The sequence below is a fragment of the Aspergillus caelatus genome (genome assembly GCF_009193585.1).
Source record: "Aspergillus caelatus strain CBS 763.97 unplaced genomic scaffold BDV27scaffold_349, whole genome shotgun sequence".
Classification (NCBI taxonomy): Eukaryota; Fungi; Ascomycota; class Eurotiomycetes; order Eurotiales; family Aspergillaceae; genus Aspergillus; species Aspergillus caelatus.
The window spans coordinates 1-23,922 of record NW_022475612.1 but is presented as its reverse complement, the minus strand read 5'-3'; the positions used below and the strand labels follow the sequence as shown (position 1 = coordinate 23,922).

General features: G+C 48.0%; 8 protein-coding genes across 8 annotated transcripts; 4 read left to right on the top strand and 4 right to left on the bottom strand.

Annotated features, from left to right (window-relative positions):
* Nucleotides 1–3,255: 3,255 nt before the first annotated feature.
* BDV27DRAFT_163765 (uncharacterized protein) lies at nt 3,256–4,130 on the top strand (the record flags this gene model as incomplete). Its single annotated transcript, XM_032073585.1, has 4 exons — nt 3,256–3,331; nt 3,388–3,447; nt 3,508–3,540; nt 3,616–4,130. The coding sequence occupies 4 exons, from the start codon at nt 3,256–3,258 to the stop codon at nt 4,128–4,130; spliced, it is 684 nt and encodes a 227-aa protein (XP_031921329.1).
* Nucleotides 4,131–4,518: 388 nt separating this feature from the next.
* On the bottom strand, nt 4,519–8,829 carry BDV27DRAFT_71736 (CLH domain-containing protein). The gene is made up of 5 exons (XM_032077393.1): nt 8,457–8,829; nt 8,378–8,404; nt 7,363–8,324; nt 5,012–7,314; nt 4,519–4,909 (listed from the first exon to the last, which is right to left on the bottom strand). Exons 1-5 carry the CDS (start codon nt 8,793–8,795, stop codon nt 4,620–4,622), a joined length of 3,921 nt encoding a protein of 1,306 aa, XP_031921328.1. The 5' UTR covers nt 8,796–8,829; the 3' UTR covers nt 4,519–4,619.
* Nucleotides 8,830–9,008: 179 nt separating this feature from the next.
* BDV27DRAFT_138034 (RMD1 family protein) lies at nt 9,009–10,549 on the top strand. The gene is made up of 2 exons (XM_032069134.1): nt 9,009–9,463; nt 9,526–10,549. Exons 1-2 carry the CDS (start codon nt 9,127–9,129, stop codon nt 10,500–10,502), a joined length of 1,314 nt encoding a protein of 437 aa, XP_031921327.1. The 5' UTR covers nt 9,009–9,126; the 3' UTR covers nt 10,503–10,549.
* A 504-nt stretch (nt 10,550–11,053) lies between these two features.
* BDV27DRAFT_138032 (T2 family ribonuclease) lies at nt 11,054–12,887 on the top strand. Its single transcript, XM_032069133.1, has 6 exons — nt 11,054–11,460; nt 11,524–11,818; nt 11,887–12,079; nt 12,145–12,381; nt 12,460–12,557; nt 12,614–12,887. The coding sequence occupies exons 1-6, from the start codon at nt 11,195–11,197 to the stop codon at nt 12,755–12,757; spliced, it is 1,233 nt and encodes a 410-aa protein (XP_031921326.1). The 5' UTR covers nt 11,054–11,194; the 3' UTR covers nt 12,758–12,887.
* A 551-nt stretch (nt 12,888–13,438) lies between these two features.
* On the bottom strand, nt 13,439–16,096 carry ace2 (putative C2H2 transcription factor (Swi5)). The gene is made up of 3 exons (XM_032077392.1): nt 15,956–16,096; nt 15,231–15,890; nt 13,439–15,176 (listed from the first exon to the last, which is right to left on the bottom strand). Exons 2-3 carry the CDS (start codon nt 15,832–15,834, stop codon nt 13,522–13,524), a joined length of 2,259 nt encoding a protein of 752 aa, XP_031921325.1. The 5' UTR covers nt 15,835–15,890; nt 15,956–16,096; the 3' UTR covers nt 13,439–13,521.
* Nucleotides 16,097–17,271: 1,175 nt separating this feature from the next.
* Nucleotides 17,272–17,870, top strand: BDV27DRAFT_150612 (ubiquitin-ribosomal 40S subunit protein eS31 fusion protein; the record flags this gene model as incomplete). Its single annotated transcript, XM_032071244.1, has 3 exons — nt 17,272–17,365; nt 17,438–17,718; nt 17,781–17,870. The coding sequence occupies 3 exons, from the start codon at nt 17,272–17,274 to the stop codon at nt 17,868–17,870; spliced, it is 465 nt and encodes a 154-aa protein (XP_031921324.1).
* A 304-nt stretch (nt 17,871–18,174) lies between these two features.
* On the bottom strand, nt 18,175–19,696 carry BDV27DRAFT_150611 (glycoside hydrolase family 18 protein; the record flags this gene model as incomplete). The annotated part of the gene is made up of 5 exons (XM_032071243.1): nt 18,175–18,894; nt 18,944–18,993; nt 19,047–19,076; nt 19,135–19,489; nt 19,541–19,696. 5 exons carry the CDS (start codon nt 19,694–19,696, stop codon nt 18,175–18,177), a joined length of 1,311 nt encoding a protein of 436 aa, XP_031921323.1.
* A 2,586-nt stretch (nt 19,697–22,282) lies between these two features.
* Nucleotides 22,283–23,489, bottom strand: BDV27DRAFT_138028 (uncharacterized protein). Its single transcript, XM_032069132.1, has 4 exons — nt 23,287–23,489; nt 22,971–23,202; nt 22,743–22,902; nt 22,283–22,678 (listed from the first exon to the last, which is right to left on the bottom strand). The coding sequence occupies exons 1-4, from the start codon at nt 23,297–23,299 to the stop codon at nt 22,550–22,552; spliced, it is 534 nt and encodes a 177-aa protein (XP_031921322.1). The 5' UTR covers nt 23,300–23,489; the 3' UTR covers nt 22,283–22,549.
* Nucleotides 23,490–23,922: the final 433 nt, after the last annotated feature.

The window sequence follows — 23,922 nt, the reverse complement described above, 5'->3', positions numbered from 1 at the left end:
ATACTTGGGCATGATTGTTTTGTTGCACTTTGCAAGCCTTATTTTTTTTCGTTTTTGAGCATGAACTGGTTTGTCTGTTCAATGGGGTTTATGAACTAACTCCTATGTGTTACCATTCAAATTCTCAGCCGGCCTGTGACTGTCATGATTTGTGCGGAGACTTGACCGGCTCCTGTTGGCATGATATAATCTCTTCTGATGGAATGTCCTGAATGAACTAGTATCAACTATTGATCATATGAACCGCTCAGAAGCGGAGGATTGGGATATATTATGTGTTGTGCACCAAAGTCTAAGCTCAGAGTATACAGATCAATTTAGAAAAAAGATATATATATAGTTGGGTTATTTAAAAGTTCATATGACATGTGTTTTGGTTTTTTTTTTATCCCCGAATATCCCCACCGACATAGTCCAAGTTGACTATTTGCGCACTATGCGTGAGCCTAGAAGAAAGTCCATGAAAGGTCACGTGTGAACGCTTTGCAAAAGCGGCTGCATTAGCGGACTGTACTAGTAGTCCCTCTTCCGTGAAGGAGAGCGACGCTTTTACTACTAGTACTACTAGTAGTACTGTACAGCCTAAAGCTGGGGGAGGGGGTTCTTTTTTGTTTGATCTGTAACTAATATCAATATTAAGCACAAATTTTCTATATAATAATGCTATCTTCAAGGGCTAATTGTATTCTTCAGGCAAGGATTTCAAATAGGGATGAATGGGTACTACTACGTGTTGCCAAGGTGCAGGCAAAATCTACCCCAATGACCGATTGTTACTCCAATCGACGAAGCTTTGCATTCCATTCTCCAAATTAGGTTGAGGAATCTAGAACCCGATCGTCTATTTCAACATTCGTCGGGACGATCATACGCTTCGGGATCTGCTTTGGTGGCCCAAATTGGGAACTACGCCGTGACCACATGGCCGAACCTTTTCTGAAGCTAATTTATCATTAAGTTACTGCACGTAATGTCCATCTTGCCCCTGGATTGGGCCAAAACCAAATTCTAATTTTGAAATTGGACAACCACGGGAGCCCCTCATGCGAGGCGGAATTTTTCGCCTCTGATAACTTGTCGACAAAGAGTCTGCGATCCTACTTAATCCGTATCGAAGATTTGTTCAGGGTGTTTTCTTCAGGGGTCACTCGTCATACTTTGCAGAATCGTGGATGATTGTATATGGACTGGACCTGATTTCGAATTTCTAACCAATCATCGATCGCGGAATTGAGACGGTATGAATAGGTGTCCACCTTCCACAGGCAGGCGGTTTCTCCATCAACAAATTCTCGATTTGATTCGTCCCTACTTTCCCTTTTATCAATTTGCTCTAGGAGGAGACGCGCAAGCTGGCCCATAAGATGGCACTCAATTCAATTCTTCTTATCTGCGCCAATTGACCTATTATCCAACTCATTCGGACCAGGGGCATCTTGAAAAGGTCTAGATCGGTTATCTTTTCCGTAAACGCGTCTGGGAAAAGACACCACTGGGGGTCTGACATCATAGCTACGGTTTTTTCACTCACAGATTGTCTTGGGGTCCTCGCGATGTCGTCATAGTTTGAAACCGACTCGACAAATTTCCTTGGACAAACGAATTAGCGGTAAATTGGCGCGTGCTCCCCACTCGGGTCGTGCCGATGTGGGCCTGCAAACCTGTCCATGTAACAATCACTAATTTAGCCTGGAACGGGTTTTCCATACGTACGGGTGTACACTCGTACGTATGTACGTACATCGCGACGGACACTAGACGGTATACGGTATTCGTATTTCATAACGCCCGAGAGCCTTATCCTGGGCTACCTTGGTATGTGTTACACCTGGTATGTTGTTCAGAAAGTTGGAGAGCCTCTGTTTGGGAGTCTTGTAATGCAATTGCACATTCGACTAACTGGTACTCGCATTGTGCAATAGACTCCGGGATCTTTCCTTTCGTTTGATTCCGCATCTATTTCATATCCTCTAACGCTTGATAGAGTAATAGCCTTTTTTCCTCGCAGGAGGCTCGTCTTCAATTTAGCTCAATTAAGCTCATCCTAGCTTGAACAAGTGGCAGTACGGGCGAATTACCCTGGGCTGGTAATGCACTGGACCCGAGGGCCTGACTAGACAGACCTCTGGCCCAGTTTCTCCCTGTATATCATAAGAGACTGGGGTGATTGGCTGATCCTGACGTGCAGAGAACTAGCACTGGATGGGTTAGAGGCTCCCTACTGAGGTGGAAAGCGTGTCTCAGTCGATCTGATCGACTTCACGATCTGTGAGTGGCAAATCTGTGCACCGATGGTGGATACGATGCTAAGGGTGGCTTCGGCACCGTTCGAGGTGGAGGTGGAATCGCCGAATTCTCCTCCGGTTGAGCGTGTTCTAGCCAGGGCGCACTAAGGATCTAATGTTTCGCACAGTCGTTATGCAAAAATAGTCCTGTTTTGGCGGTTTCAATTCCATTGTGACCATGAAGGGATGAAGTTGCCCTATCAGTTCAAACCACCCAATTGTTGCCTTAGACATCCATTTACTTTCTAAATACAATCTTTTCCTATATTCCAGTAGTGGCCGGGATTTTAAAGGGTTTATTCACCCTCTGGCATGATACGTTTGAGTTTAGCTTGTCTACATGTGTAACCCTTGTAACCCCGGCGTCGAAGTTTCAACCCCCCCCCCCCCGGCGGTATCTCCTATTGTGTTGTTGAAAGCTTCCCAATCTTTAGATAGTAAGTAGTACATGGACTCTCAATGTGCTACCAGTAAAAACATCACGACTAATGCCCCTCAGATTTTAATCCTTGCTGCATATGCATATGCATACACATATGTGTGTATGTTCAAGATGTACCCTGGAAGACTTCACTTGGGCATCTCGCCCTACATTAGATACTATACTTAGTATTATCAACGGTGAATGTCAAGTCACATGTATTTGCTCCAGTCAATGCCAGCTAGTCAGTTCGTGCCTTCCCTTCTGGGAATTTTTCGTTGCAACTTCTGTCCAGGCAATAGGGTGTCACGGGCAACGCCTGACTCTCCGCCTCTTTCGCTTCTCTGCTCGTCTTTCTTTCTACCTCCTCTTCTGTCCTTCTCCAACGTATCCATCCACTTTACTCTTCACGCTCGCTTTCATCTATCAAGACTTTTTCTTTTTCTTTTTCCTTTTCCTTATCTATACAGCTTTCTCTCTGAACCTGTCAACTTTCATTCCCAATTCTCTCCCAGTCTTGGTGTGCTTTCAAAGCTCCATTCGTTCGATATGGTTTCCAACTCGTCCATCAAGCTTCTTATGTTCCTTGCTGCCTTGGTTCTCGCGGCCATGGTTCCCGCCCTGGGTAAGTATAGTACAGCTGCGGAGATTGCCAATAGAACACACTACTTACATTCATAGATGTCTCAGAGGATCTTGGCAATATCTACGATGATGACCACCTGCTGGGCATTCCTACTTGTAAGTTCCCCAGATAACACCCAACAAGATTACGATGTCTGATTATAGTGCTCTCGCTAGTTGATGAGCCTCGCGCTTTGGCCCCCCGCTGTGGTAAGTTTCCCGGCTCGTGTGCTACTTTCCAGACTGCCATTAGTTACAGGCAATCGCTAATTAAGCACTCTCCAGGATTCGTAACCGTTACTGTTACAGACACTGTGTGTGCTCCTCCTCCGCCCGTGGCCACTACTTCTCAAAGCACGGGTACCACTCCTGGAGCCCCGGGTGCTCCCCCGGCCCCTACTGTGACCACCGTTTCTGAGACTACTGTGGTGACTGGTACTGCTCCTAGTGGCACTGGCCCTGCCGGCACTAACCCTACGGGCAATGCTCCTACTGGTGCTGGCTCCACTGTAGTTGGCCCTATCACCACCGCGACTGGAACGACTCTATCGACTGGAACTCTAAGCAGTTCTTCTACCGGCACTCTTTCCCCTTCAGTCTCCACAAAGCCTTCTAGCATGTCCAGTACTGCTCACCCAACTATCTCCCAGTCTACAGGGAAAGCTGGTACCACCGCCACTACCAGTGGCAGTCAAACATCTACCGTTGCCCCGACTTCGAATGAAGCGGTTGTGCAGGGAAGAATGAGGAACGTTTTGCTGGTCCTGGCAATGACCTTTGTTGGCTTCCTGATGATCTGAGCGCCCGCTGGCATTGTAGTGCTGGGTGCCTACCCATGACGTTGGTAACTTCATACGGGTCTGGTGTTACAGTGTTGATTGTTTTCAGCAGCATCTGCGATGACTGGCCATGGCTTTCCTTATCGTTTTGAGAGATCGCGTCAGAATGGTGTTCTTTGTTGTTACAAGTTTGCTACGGGGTGCATTAGTGACTACACTCCCTGCTCCCATTAATATTGAAGCGATCCATGTTTGTTCACAGAGCGGCCAGGTCCCGCCTAATCTAAAGAAGACTCTTGCAATTCTCATATTACTTGCACTGTAATTGTTACTACCATGGGTATCTCCTAAGAAACAAAACTATACCGTCTGTAGTCGCGTCAGGGAGCTATGTAGCGGAACCAGCCGTCCTTCACCCACATCGATACTAACATGCACCAAAGCATCTCCTAGAATGACACTCGTGGGAGTGTTTCTAGCAAAGCCTGCACAGAAACATTGTTGATCCGGTTACGTATCAGTTTCTCCGATCGCTTCAATCTCCTTCGCAAGTGCACAAATTCGGCAACCATCGCCAATCCGGTCTCGGAGAAGACGGGCAGTGGTAACCTTAGGACCAACCGTCCGGGAGGTGGACATTGGGGCCTCATCCGGTGTTAATGTATGCAGCTGCCGGAACGGCTTTGGAGTTTGAGTAGCTGACCGACTTTCCGGTGTGGTGTCACCGGAGGGTTCAGTTGCATGAATGTGGGAAAGATGGAAGATGTGTCCGCAAGCGAACCCAACGAGAATCTCTTTCTCTGCCAGTTTAATAACCATTAGCTTCAAGATCCAGGAAAGCAAGCGACAGAAGAAAGGAACAAAAGACAACAGCTACAGGTATAAACAAAGATAAGACTTACCATTGGCATGGAAAGGAAGTTGACAACCTGCACATCTCCCGACTTGCGTTGGAGTATGTGGTGGTACGGAGGTCTTCTCAGTGCCGGCGTCACTCTTCGCTTCGTCTTTCTCGGGCACTCCGGACAGGGTAGCTGATGAAGATGCTGGGCGCTTTTCTTCTTCAATGACATTGAACTTGATACCTCGTCGCTGACCTCGACGTAATGTGTCCATGCCCACTGCGACCTCGCTTTGGAGGACTTTGGCGGCGCCTTGGCTGATACTTGCCTGGAGATCGTGTTCTCGGATCAAGTGCGACAGGCCCTCGCGCAGACCTTCGATTTCTAGTCCGCTGGGGATACGTCGGACGAGCTTTATCGGGTCGATGGCCGTACCGGCTTCTACGAGGAGACCGTGGATGAATCGTGGTTTGTCCATTGAGTAGTCGAGGAGGTCCTCCCAGAGGTCTGGTTCGCCTTGGGACTTGGCGAATGAGATGGCTTGGGATACATCCTTTAATTCGGAGAGAATAAGGTTCAGGGCTCGCTTCGTTTGACCCATCTTTGATAGGAGGTAGATCAGTTCGGGTGTAAAGCGCCGGCCTTCACATATGGTGACTGCCAAGTCGAATGTGTAAGCGGTGCTAGTTTGCAAAAACTCCATCAACAATGCACGGTCGTAGTTGGCGAAAAGTTCGACTGCTGTATCAGCGAAGTTGTCCACTAGTGCTTTTCCTTCGTCGGCTGCCAATTTGCTCGCTGCGTCCCGGATGTGAGCGAAGTGACCCCTTCGGGGTTTAGTAGCGCCATGTGGTAGAGACTCTCCTCGCCAAAGAGCCCGCAAATAGAAATAGAGGAATAAGAGCCGGTTTGCTGCTTTCATCTGGTTGACGACGGTCTCTGGACGGACGATTCCTGTATATGCTTCGCTCACGAGGAGCTTGATGGGCTCTGCTGTGAGCTCCTCCAGCTCGGATTTTGGCGCTGACTTGAGCTGCTCCTTGGACACACGGATCATGATGAACGCCGGAATATCGTCGGAGACTGCATCCAGTAAACGATGCTCTCTTGTCAAAGCCATCGCCGTGTCCGCATCTTGGAGTCGGACGTAGCAACGTAGCGCTTCACCATAGTGACCACCGGCTAGATACAGCTTGGCAAGACAATTCATCAAGATGCGCCACTCATCCGAATCGAGTGTAATTGAGCCCGATCCAAGTTGCTCTTTGATAATTGATATGATTCCAGCAACATCAAATAGATCGAACGGCCAGGAGCCTATGAGCTCACTAAACCTATGTCTGTCTTGAGTGACATAATGGCCAAGGATGGTTTCATAGATTGCTGAAGCTAGGGGTGGGTGCATATCGGTTGGAATGACAGGTGATATTTCATCCAGCTTGTCGCGCTTGATGAAAGTCCAAGCCCAATGTTCCCAACGTGGTGCGGTATGAAGTGCTTTTACACAAACCTCAGCCGCCTCCTTCCAGTTATCCTCCTCGACTAACTGCTGTATCCACAGCTCACCAATACGGCGCTTTTCTTGCTCGGCAGCGGAGATGACCCCTCGGCCGGTGGTTGTCGTAGAGGACCTATCATCTGCCAAGAACTCACCAAGGGTAGTTGGAGCTCTTGCAAGAGGAGCAAACATGGTATCGTTCTGTTCATTTGCAGATCCTGCTGCCTCGGGATGCTCATCGATGAGCTTCCATGCTTCCTCGTATTTCTCGTGGGCATCCAGCCATGCCAGGCGATCTGCAAGATCTCTCTTCAATGCAACGACACCATCATACGGACTATGTATGAAGATCTTGGCCCCCGCATTCCCTGAAATATCTTGTATCTCTTTAGGTAAGGGCTCCTCTACAGATACTCGTCGGGAGGTAAAAGTACTGGGTGCTCTACTAGAACCTTTGTCGCCGCTGCTAGTCGAACTGCGAATACTGGCACCCGAGCTGAACAAGCGTGCAGGGTACATAGTTGCATCCCAAAGGCCACTCCCCAGAGCTTCCAATGCACCTTTCTGGGAAACGGATACAGTTGTCTTCCACGGAGGTAGGACACACATATGATAGTCAGAAGAAGTGAGATTCTGATAACGGCTGACTGAAAGGGTATCTGCACTGAGCTCTTCTTTGGTTTCAATATCGATTATCCGAAGCTCAGGCTCTAACCCCTTTGGACGATGACGTCCTCCGGGATGGAGGACTCCGTGTTTGGACCGTTCATCCCCTGAAGCGTCTTCAGCCTCAATGTAGGCGAGGACCACCAAAAGGCTGGGAGTATATAATGAGATTCCGGATATAATACAGTCGGTCCGCAATCTGAAGATCGGTTAGGAATCGGCCGGATCCAGTACTTCAGCGACTTACATTGTAGAGACCTCTACAGATCCAATTCTTTGATCTTTGTTGTTCTTGCTTGGCCGATCAGGATATACTTCAATCACCCAGACCGTACCACCCCAGCCAACTACCAACCTCTCTACCTTTTCTTTGGTGGGTGTAACGGTTGAGTGATCGTGGAGAGATGTCTCGCCTTTGTGCTGCGGCGTCTCCTCGCTATCAAGAGCGGCGTCGTCAACCCATTCAGCGCGAGCCTTCCAAACACTAGACATTTCTTCCCATCCAGGACGGTTGGGGCGGTCAATGTGACTGATGCGTTTCCAGGCATATTCTGAATCAGATGAATCTAAATGAAGGTTTGATCGCATGATTTTGATTCCTTCTTCATTGACCCAGACGACGAATTTCCCAGACAACGACCATTTTATCGTGCTAATGGATCCTTCGCCACTATGTAATATGGTATCCTTGCCGGTGTTGCTCCCGAGGCCAATAGAGCCAAGCCAGCTCGTAGCAGCAGCTGCAGCACCCCCCATCGTTGTCGAATTCGTACTTACACCCACCCGGCCACCTGTGGTGAGGATCAGGTCCCCTGCCCGACCACCGGATAAGAATGTCCTGTCACTCTTGTACTCTGGTGATAGTGCGACGGCTTGTACAGGCCGGCCAAAATTGCGTAAGAGGGCGTCCTTGGAATCCACAAGGGACGCAACACACACATTACCATCTATGGAAGACGTCGCTATATATATCGAGTTCGAAGGCGTAGAGGATAGCGTCGGGTGGTTGTTCGGCCTTGGTCTGCCCCGAAGACTGGAAGCGCCGGACGATGGTCTGGAGTGGTGGTCCTGCGCTTCATGAAGCCTAATGCTGTCGGGTTTAGTGTTCGGTAAGGGTGGAGGGAATGGCGAAACTGATATAGAAGTGACGCTAGCAGAGTGTGCATGGTACACACGGAGAGATTGGAACAGAGGTAGTGACAACGCATGCTAATGGGATGTTAGATGTGGAGTGCGCCCGAGTTGGCAGCCGGACAACGTACAATATTACCATTATGCGTTCCAATTATCTAGACGAAATCTCAGCTTCATGTAGCATCCTAATAGTCACAGATCTCATACCATCTTGTCTCCAGCAGCGAGGAAAGAGCTTGTTGCATCGCCGTTGCGGTACACCGCTCCCAAATGCTTCGTCAAGTACGCATATTTCAAGTGTGGCTCCTCTTCGTCCTCGTCGTCCTCTGCTTCCTCTTCGTCTTCCTCTTCGCTACCATCTCCATGCTCATTGTCATCTTGGTCCTCATCCTTGTCGTCGTCGTGCTCGTGATCGTTTCCTGCCAATTGATCCAGGTGATTGGGGTGGGTATTGGACTCGTGAACGTTCTGCCCGGCGGATACCTCCAAGTCGGAACCATCCTGACGGACATCATCCGTCGCCTCAGTCGCGCCAGGCGCGTCCATGGCGAGAGCCTTTACCGTACCTGATGGAGCTATGTTGAAGTGTCACCGATGCAAGAAAGCATGCCCGGATGTGTTGGGGTATGTCGGGGATCGGTTACTAAGCAGTCCCTCTTAACTGATTTCAGCTTAGCTCCAGTTACATCACTGAGTTGAACTCCCGGTCGTTCTTTTACTTCCCGCGGAACCGCCGCGGTCTTTTCAAAATTCATTCACTCTTCCAGATCTTCAACGGCCGACCGTACGTGTCATGGCAGTAGAACCCAGTTAATTACTGACTTCACCACCTTAATCTCTCTGTTTGTCAAAATTGTTCTTTCTTGCAATTGCGTAAATGTTTGCAAAACCCTTCGTTGGCTCCATTTGCAAAAGACCCGCAGTGACCAGGCTTGTGAAACAGCCCCGGAGCCAATACCTTCATGCCACATCACCGTTCAGCCTTCCTCGGCGCAAGGACTTCTTCTCTTCCAATGCGTACCTGACTCAGAAACAATCAAAAGCCGGAGATGGGAGCGAGGAGCCAAACCAAGAATTCCAGAAGCAACGGAGAAGAGGAGGCAGATCGCCGGCAGCGCCAACCTCGTTACGGAGAGTCGCGGTTGAGGCACAAAGATCAAAAGATGGCTTTCTCTCTAAAGCTATGCTTAAAGAGCAAGGACTCTATCAAACCAAGGTTTTAACCCACGTTCCTCGATGGTAATTTTTAATCGCTGATCTTTGATTCATGAGCGACAGGTTGTGACAGCTTATGCGGTGGCCGAGCAATTCAACATTTGCAAAGTGCGGGAAATTCTTCAAGAGAAAGGCTATGAACCAGATCCCTTTGATACCGGCCTATACCCCCAAGTGGTTCATGTTCAGGTCCCTCTAGACTCCATTCGTCGCGTCAGCAACCCTTCCACCACGGATTTGGCTCCCAATGAAGTTGGCGATATTTTCGTTTTCCCCTCGGGTACCGTTGTGGCGTGGTCGCTCCCAGAAGGCTTTACATCTTTCCTCGCAACTAGGACCCTACTCCCTGCAGCCGAAAGACCTCATCTGGATAGCTTAGAGACGGAAGATCTCGAGTATGTGGAGGATCCGCAACGAGATAGCAGCAGCATAAAGGGCGATACCATTATCCTAGGCACCAAACCAAGCAACAATGGAACAAGCCCGCAGCTTGATCGACAGCCTGTGGATACGGTCCTCACTAAAGTGGCATTTTCCTCCGGGCTGGCTCGGAGCACAAAATTGGCAGTGTTGGAAACACTCCTGTCAAATTATTTCGAATCAACCAGATCGATACCTACACTACTGTCCCAAGGTTCTCGCCTTCCATACACAAGAGACTTTATCCTTCGAAAGACAGGGCAGTTATTAAGCGTACGCGCCCAGTTAAATCTTTATTCAGAGCTCACGGACTCCTTACCGGACCTCTTCTGGGATAGTCGGCATGAACTTGGGCTGGAAGGATACTACGAACAGGTAGGAAGAGCGCTGGATGTCGGAATTCGCATCAAGCTCTTGAATGAAAAGATGGATTATGCCCAGGAAATAGCAAGCGTCCTTCGGGAGAGGCTGAGTGAGACACACGGACTGCGGCTTGAATGGATCATCATCCTCCTCATCGCAGTTGAAGTCTGCTTTGAGGTTCTGAGAATGTGGAAAGAGCGAGCTCATGAGCAAGAGTTACAGAAGGAAAAGGCTATAGATGCGGTGAAATCTTGATAGCCTGCAAATGTGTGTATATGTATATATATAAATGACCTAGCCTTACATGATACCCCTCTCATTTTTTACTGAATGATTGCAAACACCATTCTATACATAGAAAATAACTTAGTCATGTGCTGGGGTCAGCTTTGATACAGACCAATATGTTGAGATGCCGGTTCCTTACATATCAATACCGGCGGGGCCAAGATCCACCAGACCTTTGCTATGTTTGACGGATGGTGCCAGGTATAAGAAGAAGAAGAAGAAGAAGAAGAAGAGGGAAGAGGAGGAGGAGGAGGAGGAGGAGGAGGAGGAGGAGGAGGAAAGATAGAAGAAACCATTGAGAGAGACGCCAGGAACCAAGACAGCAGTCTGGTCAGGAGAGTGATTATCAATAGTTGGGAGCTTCTATAGCTTCTCCACAGCTTAGCTCAGTTAAGGTTATCTAACTAGCTCCATTTATCAGTCTACGTATCAGCTGATGGATCACATGTGGCGATCCAACTTAGTCATCGGTCATAGGATCACGGGGTACAACGTCTACCTCGAGCTATCTTATATATGTCCAGTCATGTACTTCTCCTATATATCTAATCGAGTAAACTGCGACAGATACTGATTTTAGCTCACTACTCCAAGTCCTTTAGAGGAAGCCATAGCGCGGAATACGCCAACTTCCCTACTACCACTAGTATATTACCAGGATGTTCCAGGGAATTCCAGGGCCACAGCAGGTGCTAACCGCCTTGACAGGGTCCCTGGGGCTCTCAAGTCTCCTTGGACCCGAAATTGAATCCTCGCAGAGCAGCTTTCAGCACTGCTCTAAGGCTGAGCTGAGCTGCCAGACTCCGTATCATGGCCAAGACAAATGCTGCTTCAACTATCCCGGGGGGCAGTTCCTTCAATCGCAGTTTTGGGATGCCGACCCGGCTATTGGACCTGAGGATTCCTGGACTATTCATGGATTATGGTGAGGCTCTTGCAAGGGCGACCAATCTTTGTAACTGGGACACTGATTCCTGGCACTTTCTAGGCCAGATTACTGCAATGGAGGTTTTCCTCAATACTGCGACTCAAAAAGGCGGTATAGCAACATCTCCCTGATCCTGACTGACTCAGGTAGGGGTGATCTTCTGGATGAGATGCGTACCTTTTGGAAAGACTGGAAGGGAGACGACCCGAACCTGTGGGAGCATGAGTGGAACAAGCACGGAACCTGCATTAGTACCCTAGAGACTCACTGCTACGACATATACTACCCGCAACAGGATGTGGTGGACTACTTTGACAAGACAGTGGAGCTCTTTCACGGATTGCCTACACACGAGGTTCGTGCTCCTGCAGTACTTTGGATTCCGTATCGCACCAACGCGACTAGACAACTAATCTCTACTAGATCCTTGCCGGTGCTGGGATTGTCCCTTCTTACACGGAGACCTACTCCCTGAGTGAGATCCATGACGCTCTAGTGAAGGCGCATGGGGCCGACGTTGTCGTTAGATGCCGCCACCATAACTTGAATGAGGCTTGGTATTTCTTCAATGTCGCTGGGCCTTTGCAAACGGGCAAATTCATCCCTGCCAACCCAGGTTTGCTCCCCTAATCCTGTTTCATATAACCAGGAGGGTATATGACGTCTAACCGCCCGTACTAGATGGCCAAACATCCAACTGCCCTTCCAAGGGTATCCGGTATCAGCCAAAGACACCTCGAAAAGATGAACCAACCAAAACACGAGGACCCCCAGAGCCAACAAGTACCGGTACACCGAAGTCGAAACGAGGGAACCTGGTCGTCTCAACACAAGGCCAACAAAGAGGCTGTATAATCAGCCGCGGAACCTGGTTCACATCAGGGACCTGCGCAACGTTCCGGATCGAAAAGGCTTCTGGTTCGTCTTCTACATCTCGTTGTTCTCCTAAGTATATTACAAATTCCTGAAAATACGCTAACGAGATACACCTCGTAGATGAGACATTCACATTGCAGTCCAGTAAGGGCAAGTGTTCTTTTGAAAAAGATACGTTCAGCTGCGGTCCTCGGATCAAGAACCCAGTTGAGTTCAGTGTAAGTTTCTGATCCGCTACTTCTCTTCTTGAACTCAATTCTTACATTTCTTCTAGATTCAAGATGGCAAGCTCTCTTACCAGGGAAATACGACCTTCTTTGCGGATAAGGCACCTAAAGGCCCTACAAAGAGCAAAATCTATGCGTCGGAAGCGGGGCATCCTATTGAGCTGACGATTACGTGGAGAGGAAGTCATTAACGTCTCCTGTTTTCATGTTTGCGCTCTGCATTGCGTGATGTGACCGGATATTATTTGTGTTGTACTACTTACGCATGGTTTATAGAATCATATAGATTGAGTACTAAGATATAGAAGTTTTTAGGTTCAACTATGATCGAAGTACTGTTTATATGTAAATTGCCCTTTTTTTTTGGTTTGTTTAATTTAGTGGATCTATTGCAGGCCTAAAGTACAGGTGGGCATGACCACAGAGAACGACGATGTACCCAACAGAAAAGTTCATACCCATTTAGTACAGTCTTCGAGTCTTAAAAGCAAATCACATGAACGTCATATAAACTCGTGAATAGAAAGAACGAAGGAATATAAGGCGTAAAGCATAACAAAGGAAAGGATGACCTGCAGAACTCCGTAAAAATTGTCAAAAGTCTTTCCCCGCAAGTCCTAGAAATTGTCGTACATGTGTCGCTGAGCAAGTCACATAAAAATCAAAATGAAAATATAACCACATTGAGATGAAAAAGAAAGATCGAAATGCCCGAAAAATTCTGTCACAGATGTCGTTGAAAGTGGAAGTTGATCGTCGAAAATTTTTGATGAGTCGTAAATTGTACATTGTTTCGTCGCGCCATTTTTGAAAGTTCGTTTGTCATATGCATGGTTTCCAGTCGTCTATATCTCAGTCATGAAAGTTGTTCACATTCACCATTATTCGAGTGTCGTTGCGTCGTCAGTCTCCATCAATGTTTTTCCATGTCTATAAATTGTCGTTTGCGAGTCCTTCACTCCAAGAAGAATTCCCTCGTCATAACGTCCGAGGGTTGTTCGTCCATTTGGAATTGGAAAGAAAAGAAATCGTCACCCATTGAGGGACCGTTAGAGAAGCCTTTGCCTTGGAACAAATCCATGCCGTTATCAAAAGAGGGACCGTTCACATAATCAGGGAATGCCGCCATGTCAGGGTCAGTCAAGCCAGGGAACTCGTGCTTGCTGAAGCTTGTAGATGGATCTTGGTTGATGAAAATGTCTAGGTCTGAGCCATTTGATGAGTCGATCAAAGTGGGGGCGGTGTGTGGGGAAGATAGGGCATGAGTTGTTGAGCTTGTAGTGTGCGTGTAGGGGCAGGCTTCAGGGTCCGAAATTAGAGGTAGACCGGACTCTTCAATGATCCTTTCCAGAGGTCGTTTGGATGGAGACAAGGGTGGCATTTCATCCTCCGTGCTGGGGGTAATCGATCGCTGACTGTGGGCAGGCGATGGTCTGTTTCTTATGCTACCCCCAGGAGAGGCGGGAGGTGTGAAAGTCAGGACCTCAGGGGGCAATGAGTAATTAACATTGCCGAACATTGGCATCTCTCCCACCGGACTAGAACCCTGGAGACTCATGTTTTCGAAGACTTCCGAGGGCGGCGAATTGCGCGAAGTGTCTGATCCAGAAGAATCAAACGATGACTTTTCAGCGATTCTCTGGCGCGTCCTGGAGGACTTATCTTGCCTCTCATCCATTTCAGGCCGATGCTTTCTCGGACGACCGCGTTTGGTGGTCTTGCGCACAATACCCTTGTAGCCGCCAATGCACATGCCTCGTTGCCGGTGCCGAGTCAAGGCATCATGTCGGGCGAACACATTGCCGCAGAGGCATTCATATGGTTTGTCACCGGTGTGTATCTTGGCGTGGCGCTTAAGATCGTGTCCGCGGACGAAGCATTTATCGCAGTGATCACATTTGTATTGACGATCTCCAAGGTGTGTTTGGACATGGGACTTGATGTTCTCTTTCCTTCCAAACCGGCGTTCGCAACCGGGGTGTAGGCATACCCATTTTCCATCTTCTGGGTCAGGACCATGGATGTATGATGCTATCTCGTCAATGGTGACACCAGTTTCTTTGATAGAGGCATGGACCCTGACGTCAAGATTGAGGCTGTCGATAGACGCTACCCTTGGAGAAAGCTTGGGTTTGGCCGAGCTAGGGGGTGCACTTGGTGTCTTCTTTGGGGTCATACGGCTAGGTGTTGCACGGTAAATAGGAATCTTCTGCGCCTTACCACTGTCTGCAAGGTGCGGCATGGAGGCAAGGTTGGGCGAGGAATTGAAAGGGGATGTTGCTGACGACGACGTTGAAGAATGGTTAGATGAAAAACTTTCAGACTTTGAAATTTCGAAACTGGAACCCTGCTGGCAGTCAAACACATCGAAACTTTCCACCTCGAAGGATGCTGTATTTGGGGGAGAGGGCATATCAATCTTTTGCTGGGAGAAGGTCGTCCCAGCCACTCCTTGGAGAGACTTAGCACGTTGCATGTACGACGGCTGGGCTGAAACGGGAACAGACAATCTCTGCTCCTTGGTAGGGGTTGGCTGCATGTCGCCACCATACTGCGCAAGATCCACTGTTTTCTTGAATGGTGTTGTCGCAGGGGTAATGGGAAGGTAGTCTTGAAGTTTCATCAGTGGGGATTGTCTCTTGTGATTAATATCAGGGCACTTACGCGTAGGTTTCGGCGTATGCGGTCTTTGCGCGGGACTGACATCCGACTGCACAGATAGTCGTCTCATATCTGCCGGAACTGCGTTGGCCTGGTGCGGAAGTCCCGTTGGGAGATTGTCGTGTGGGTAGAAATCCCAAGCGCTGTTCTCCATGAGCTGTGCTTGCTGCAACTGCTGTTGCTGGATCAAATTGAGATGGAGGTTCATCGGCCGACTTTCCAGCGCCGGGGTCTCGGCCTTGGCGAAGGCTGGGCTCATGTATCCCATACTTGGTTGGGTTTGCAATTCTTCATGACTGAACGTGTGGCACTCAGGCATCACGGGCATGGGTGTCGGTTGCGCCGAACGAGCATAGTGTTGCTGTTGCATTACCAGGGGACCTGTTGCGTTAGTATTTAAGAGGTTACCATCTTGCACGGTCTGCGATCGCTGCATGTGTAGAGATCTCTGGTCTAGACTCTGGCCGCGACGATGAGCATGGTATCGGTGCATTGCCTGGGCAGGAAGACTGGGAACTTTGGCGGCATCAAGAGCGGAGGGTGTTGAGATCTGCCGCCGATGTTGTCGATGTCGTTCCTGTAGATTCCGATGTGGGTTCGATAACATGGTGGGCAAAGTCTATAAGCCACTCGTCACAAATCGGTGGCGGGCAATTGACAGATCTAATTCTATATGTAAGTCTTCCGGAAACCGTTGCGCATATTGCATAAAACCGTGGTATGCATACCTCACGCAGCGCTAGTCGTACGATAGATGGTATCAAACCGACCTGTCCACTGTGTCAGTCGGTGAACTCTTCAACAAAGAAGACGGATAAGGGAAAGAAAGGGTTAGAAGGAGAGGAAGCTCAGGTGAAAAAGAACTATGTCGCTCTTCCGACTAGATCTGAAACTAATGCGACAACGGGGTTGAAGCTTTAGTGAAGCTTCCCTGCGCGATTCCTGGACCTCTGGTTCTGAGAGAAGAGGACCAAGGGCAAGAGGAAGTATTTAGAGGTGGGAACCAGGGAAAGGTGGATGGAGAAGCTGAAGCTATCCCGATCTATCGCCCACGGTTCAGATCAACAATGGCGCTGTTGGCCCAGCAACGCACCCGGGTTGAGGCGTCAGGGAAACCAGCGCCCTTGGCATGGGGCCGTCCATTTGCGCTGCTGAGTGGATCGCCGGCGCTGCGCCTTGGTTCGAGCACGGAGAATATCGAACAAAAAAGTGGCCCGAACGCAATTAAGGCTGCGATCCGGCAGGTTAGTTACTCCTGCAAGGAGCTCGTTTCTGGTTCCCCCTCGCGGTCCAGACAAACACCCTATATTAGTTATCGATATCGCCTCCTCGGATTGAAGAAAATGGACCCTGTCGCCTGTGAGGGTTTAAGGCACTATCGCTTCATGATACTCCCTTCCTTTGCAATAGCCTGGATAATAATTGACGCCAATCATGAAACCATTTGATCAATAATTAGCAACTGGTGAAGGGAAGGGATGATGACGAATGAATTCGAGTGTCTTCCAATCTGGATCGAGCGGGTCCCAAGACGGGTCGATCATTTTGTGGCCTGCGCTTCCAGGCATTCAAGTATGACGTAAGCATCCCGCTTCGAATCTCGTGACTTCGAACCTTTGATCCTGTCACCTGACTTGGTAAAAAAGATGAGGACCCGGAGAGCCTGATTATCCGAGATTCTCTACGCTAGGACCAATCCGGCAAAAGTGTGCTCCACGTGATCACACAACCGATTTTAACGCACTAAGACCCTCCACTCTACATATTTTCCACACGATCGCAACGAAGGTTGAGGAAGACAAGTCTTGTCGAGGTTAGTGATGACCCTGTACCCTGCAATGATGGATATGGGATCGCAGTCGCCTGAGTTACTTTTGTCTCTCTTTCTCCTCCCAGCAATCCCTTCAGCTGAACTGCGCGAAATGGACAAAGGAAGAGAAACGAGGCAAAAATGACCAATGACACTTGCGCCTATGCATCCAACATTCGTCACCATAAAGTGTGTCTTAAACTAACATTTACATGATATCAGGCCTTCATCAAGATGCAGATCTTCGTCAAGACCCTCACGGGTAAGACTATCACCCTTGAGGTGGAGTCCTCGGACACCATCGACAATGTCAAGTCCAAGATCCAGGGTAAGCATTTCTCTTTTTCCTCGCTATTTGGCAAATGAGATACAAGTATCAGTGTACTGATACAGCATATAGACAAGGAGGGAATCCCCCCTGACCAGCAGCGTCTGATCTTCGCTGGCAAGCAGCTCGAGGACGGCCGTACTCTTTCTGACTACAACATCCAGAAGGAGTCCACCCTTCACCTCGTGCTCCGCCTGCGTGGTGGTGGTAAGAAGCGTAAGAAGAAGGTCTACACCACCCCCAAGAAGATCAAGCACAAGCGCAAGAAGACCAAGCTTGCCGTCCTCAAGTACTACAAGGTCGACGGTGATGGCAAGATCGAGCGTCTCCGCCGCGAGTGCCCCGCCCCCGAGGTACGTTTTTCTTAGGATACCCATCTGAGATTTGTGTGGCAAAATGACTAATGACTCTATAGTGTGGTGCCGGTGTCTTCATGGCTGCTATGCACAACCGCCAGTACTGTGGCAAGTGCCACCTCACCTACGTCTTCGACGAGTCCAAATAAGCGATCTAATCTCAGATCGCTCCGCCTTTCTTGTTACCGGTGATGCATATGGTGTTTATCTAGGGCAATTTCGGTGAATCTAGATTGGTGGATCTTCGGTTGAGGTGCATGGGGTTACCATAGTTCGATAGGAGCCTTGAAAATGAAATAAAAATTCGAAACACTCGCGCCCCTTGGCTTGGATCTAAATCTAGCGACTCGTAAAGTATTGTATGTATGCATTCTGAACTACAGCAAGAATATGCAAATCCACAAAAATAAGACGATGTTAAAACATAGGGACGGGGGTATCTCAAACTTGAGTCTAAGCGAAACCGGCTCGCAGGTTGTCGTACTTGCTTTCTGGGTATTCAAGTGCATTCGGGGTTTGATCCAAGGCGGCCGGTCCTCCAACGCCCTCCATGAAGGTTCCGATCAAGCTACCATCAGCTTTGTTGGCAGTCTTACCTCCTTTGTCAGCGCTAGTCTCCCACCACATACCACCAGCTAGTCCATGGTGCCTGATGAAAGTTGCTTTGGTCTCACTCATGCGCACATTGTCGTACGAGACCATCGTGCGGGTTGCAGGGTCATAGCTCCACGATGCACCGATACTGGGATCAACATATTCCGTTGCGCCTGGTCTGGGAAGTGCCTTGTAATCCCAAACCCCGTTCTCCCAGCTTCCTTCACCCACGCCGGAGAAACCCGTACCAGGACCATCGGTATTAGTGAAAGCACGTCCATAGATGGGCATACCAACAACTATCTTAGAGCGTGGCACAAGACCCGCCGTCTCGTAATATGTAAGTGCGTCGACTGTTGAAAATGGGGTCGAGTCTGGCCTGTCAGGAGAAGGATAAATATTTGCTTGGTGGCCCGCAACACTGTCCCAGCTGCCAGCATAGTCATAGGCCATTAAGTTGTAGAAGTCCAGATACGGTGTCATTTCACGAAGCCTGAGCTTTGAGTAATGTTCCTTACCTGCTGGGCAGGCAATGGTCAAGTAGAACTTTCGATATGGGCCAGCTGCTCTGTCCAGGGTCTACACTGTGTCAGCACCGAGGAAGAACGAAGATGAGAGATCAACTCACCTGACGACACTTCTGCAAAAGCAGCACAAAGTTATATGCCTCGTGATCGTCTAGGTGTCCTGTTAGCAAGCTTCTCTGCGGCCGTCTTCGTGCATTTGCTTACCCTTAGGGTACTCCCAGTCAATATCAAAACCTTGTTTTTTCACGTTAACAGATGGTGACATACACTCAAATCTATCGATACAACTTACCATCAAGACCAAGGTCCAACACCAGCCTCGTGGCAGTTTCAGCGAACCTAGTGCGTCCGGCCTCCGTGCTTGCCGGCTGGGCAAAATTGGCCGAGTAGGTCCATCCGCCGATCGACAGCAGAACCTTCAGTTGCCTATTCTGCTGTTTGAGCAAGAACAGCTGCTTGATGCATCCGTAGACATTAGTGCCGACATCATTCCAAGAGTCCGTTGGATAATGCTTCTCGATGTCGGACCAGGTGTCTGTCAGATACACTTCTCCGGACTCGGGTCGGACATTGGCGAACGCATAAAGAATATGGGTCAATTTATCTGCAGGGAGATCCTGGGGGTTGTGGTTGCGCCCGTAGATCGCCTTTATGAATTAATACCTTTGGAAGGAAGCTCACTCGGGATGCTAACTTACCCAATTGACGAAATATGCAACAGACTTTAGCCCGGAAGACATGGCTGGAGGGGTAGAAGGAATTAGAATAGGGATATCACTCAGGTATCGGGAAAGAAGAAGAGCGAGAATAATGCCAAGGAATGCAAAACAGTGGATAAGTTGAGAAGGTGTCATACTCACCGAGGTATATAGTTGGTATTTAAATTGAGTGTTCCTCCTGAAAATAAACTGCAGCCTGATGGCCTGGGTCGTACCTGCCTTAGGACCGACTTATGACGCGGGCCGGATACCCAAAATAACAAACAGGGCTGAGAGTTTATTGGTTCAGGGTTCGCTTGCGGCGGTGCAAGGATGTGGGGTGTGGCGAGTGAGATGGTTGTGGCTGACAAGCTGTCACTGACTGTGGCTAAAAGGATGACACGAGAATAGATACAATGGCTAAGACACTTTTGTTTTCGATGAAGAAAAACCAAATTCTAACATCTTTATATAGATTCAAATCCAGTCTGTTACATTTACTCGGGGCACACGTTTGCACGACCTTTTAAAACCGACACAAAGCCTTTAGTGGCGTAGTCATTCCCTGCCTGACCTTTATTTTTCTCTACTGAAACTTTGATGTTCGTAGTTCCTCATGTCCATGTGACTGCAGCATTCCCTTGTCGCTCTGCACGCGGCTCTCTCGCCGTATAGCGAAGTTGCAGTGGGATGGTTCATCCGAAATATTGATACTACCTCATACGATGAGTACCTGAATCGTGTAAACTGTCAGAAGGACAGGTCAATATCACGGAAGGGCTCCCTTTCTTCGACGACCAGGATATTTCATCGCGGCTCTGGGATCCCTGAATAGTGAGTAGTGAACTGCTTGGATGACCGAAAGTCCGGGTGATAGCCAAGGAATGTGGACGAGTGTCATCTCGCCTCTCTTGGTTGGCCCCAGGAGGGTATCATGGGCACTCAGGTTACAATTTTCAAGACTATGATGACCATAGGTGGTATTGGAACCACCACGGTGGTCTGTGATGTAGCACGACTCAGTAGGTAATGCATCGCATGCGATGAAGAACTGACCGGATTTAAAGATGAGAACATGTCAGATATCAGAAATATATCTGGCGAATGGGTCAGTGCACATGATCTATCTATTTTGAACTGAATTCATGATACCAAAGTGCCTGGAGTGTCTGTTTGAATAATGTACGAGCTCCATGGCCACCCAAAATCATCAGATTGATTGATCAAGAGTACTGTCATAGATTCCAAGGGAAGATACTTCTCAATCCGTAAAATTCATAGCTCCCCACCAACTACACAAGTCTGAATACAGCAAGGTGAAGGAAGATACAAAGAACATCCTTCGAGACTCCAAGTCACGAACCTTGGGTTCCTGGAAGGGTAAAAATATGTTGAGGAAGAATTCCTTGCGTAGGAGAACTCCGAACCAGGTCGAGCACAAAGAGAATGAAGCAAATCCCGAGAAATCGGCAACCCAAAAGAGTAAAAAAAAAAAATGTCGAGTCGATCGCCTTGCATCGGACAGACGGCAACATCACACGCTTCATAATCAACGACGATCTCTAATGTCAAACCGGGCTGTTTGGAGAAAGCGTACATAGTACAGACAGTTGAACCTTAGCACAAACAAGACCTACCTTATCTGGTTTTCACTGTGGATCACTTTGTACCTCCTCAGCTGAACTGTGATGCAGGCTGCCAATCTGGGCATCTGATTGGCAGCGGCTTTAAACTAGTACTGCAGGGCTTCTCTGCACGGCCACATTTCGAACTCACAGACCACAAGATTGGGGGAAAAAAGTTTTTTTTTTTATGAAAAGTCTGTTTCAACTCTCAACTGCCGTGCATTTTGTGCTAAACTTAGTCTGGCTTTGTGCCCTTCCGTGGACTCCACAGTCCACACAGCTTTTCAGCTGGGATGTCCTCGACTAATCGACGCTAAAAGGGATAGTGCATGAGAATCTATCCATGTGGCTCGGTATCTCCGATGGACTGTTCGGCGTTAAGACGTTACCCAGAGAGGAAGGCGCGTACGCTATCCAGGAAAGTAAGTTTTAATATTGTTTCAACCATGAATATTTCACTAATTCCATATTATCTGTACTACCTATAACTTCCAAAAAATATTGAAAGTAATTTCAAAATGTCCTAGATGGATGAATTTTCTTCCCAATGGAATTGTAGATCTATTGAATAATTTTCGTAACCCTTCTTATTATTTTTTTTCCCCCATGTCCTTTAGTGTCCTCCGTAGTCTTGAAAATAAAAAATAAATAAACCAACTCCCCCACTCGTATCCGTGGGGCTCCACAGTGCAAATCGGCTCAAAACCTTGACAGAAAACGACTGGCATTGAAAACGATCAAACAAGATATTCCAGTACGATCTACTACTACTACTACTACTACTACTACTACTACTACTACTTCTACCTGAAGGAACCTACTCACTGGATAAAGTAATCACTACAGAGTATATCATACTATTAGTAAGGACATTACAGGAATGAAATTATGTAAAACATGTAAGCCTTCCATTATTCAATATCATTCATCTTTTTCTTTTTCAGCTCACCAGAGCCAAATTGATCTATCGGCCGAAATTAATCAATCTAATGGGGAACCGCATTCCTTTCTCTGACTGGTACAGATGTGATTGCACTTAATAGCCCGAAATTCGAGATCCATAGAACCCGTAAAAAGAACCAACAACAAATGAGAGAGGGTAACTAAAAAAAAAAAAAAAAAAAAGAGTAATTAAGTGTGGAAAAGAAAAAGGGACGTTCGACAATCTCAAAGCGTCTAACATAAACAATCACTTGTGGGGATATCATAACCGTCAACAACATCATAATAAAAACAAGTCCCAATAAAAAGGAGGGGGAGGGAACTTTTTTACTTTTGTGGAAGAGGGACATCTCTTCCTAGGCGTAATTAAACGACCTGCGCTTAATCAAATGCCGTGGTTCTGATTCGCCCTCGGCAAATCACCTTAACGCGAAGTGTGGCTTCATGGATGTTCTCGAATCCAATTCCGCATTTCCTGTAAAGATGGATCCTCATCAAGCCAATGGCCTGCGCGTATATCGGCTGCCCGAAGATCAGCCACAACGTATTCATCTGTCACCTGGCCAAGCTCCTGTTCAAGCCCAAAAACGTCAGTCTAAATAGCTCCGTGGCAGATTGCATAGAGAAGTACCGACCTGTCGGAATGTGTCGTCTACTAGCTTCAATCGAGAAGCATGTGTCTGTTGGGGCCTTTGCAGGGCATCTGCCCGATTAATAGACCATCTTCTCCCTGCTGCCGCGCGGAGGTAAATCTTATGAGCTTGAAAGCGGCGTGAGCTTATATCAAGTATGACTCTGCAGGCCGTTAGTCAGTCAATCAGTTAACAAACAGGATATATAGACTGGAGTGAATAGATACATGCCTCCGAAATTCAGCCTTTTCCATTTCCAAATCATTCCTCCCGGTTGGCGGAACAGGGTTATAGTTAGACGACATTAGGGCTTGCGCAGCAGCCAAACTCTCCCGGATCACCGCATAGCCTGGCTCGTAGTAATCCTCCGCGGGAACTGGGATATCTTGTTGGGAGATGTGCACCAGGAGGGTTCGGTAGTCGTTGAAGATCTCAGCCATTCTTAGAGCACGTGCATCGTTGACTAAATCATGCATATTTCATTAGTATCGCTTCGACATTGCAAACTAATGTAAACCCCTGCTCAGGATCGAAGATGAATGCTTACGTCCGTCTGCCATTGCTACTTTCTCTAAGAAGCGATTCTAGGGAATAAGACGACTAGAGACCGAAGAGCAAAAGCCCAAGTAGATCAAAGGGAAGAGAAAGTGGATAATGGGGGCAATGGATATACTAAGACGGCGAAACCAAGCTAAGTCCCTGTGGAAGAGTGGCTGCTCTATAATAGTGTTCCATCATTGAGGGCGAGATATGCCTTTTAAACTTGATTTCCACGGCCACCGATGATAGCTTTCCAGTTCATCCCCGTAGGCCAAGGATGAAGAGCTTTCCTCAAGGAGATCATCATGAATAGTGGCTGGCTGCAAAAAAATGACAGTGCTGCTGAAGAGAGGGTACGGATATCACAGCTCGGGACCACAGCTGGGCAATGACAAGTAGAAGTGGAGCCCATACCATAGTAGGTACTAGGTAGAAGCTCCATCCGAAGCCATGTGCCTAACCGACTCCAGTCTGATCGAGGAAGGGCTGATATCAACAAAGCGCGAACGCTAAGCAGCTGGTACGTCAAAGAGGGTCCAAGACTGGATCTGCATGAACATCGTAAAAAGATTTTTCTTTTTCTTTTCCTTTTTCTTTTCCTTTTTCTTTTTTCTTTTTTTTTTCTTTCTTTCTTTTTTTTTTT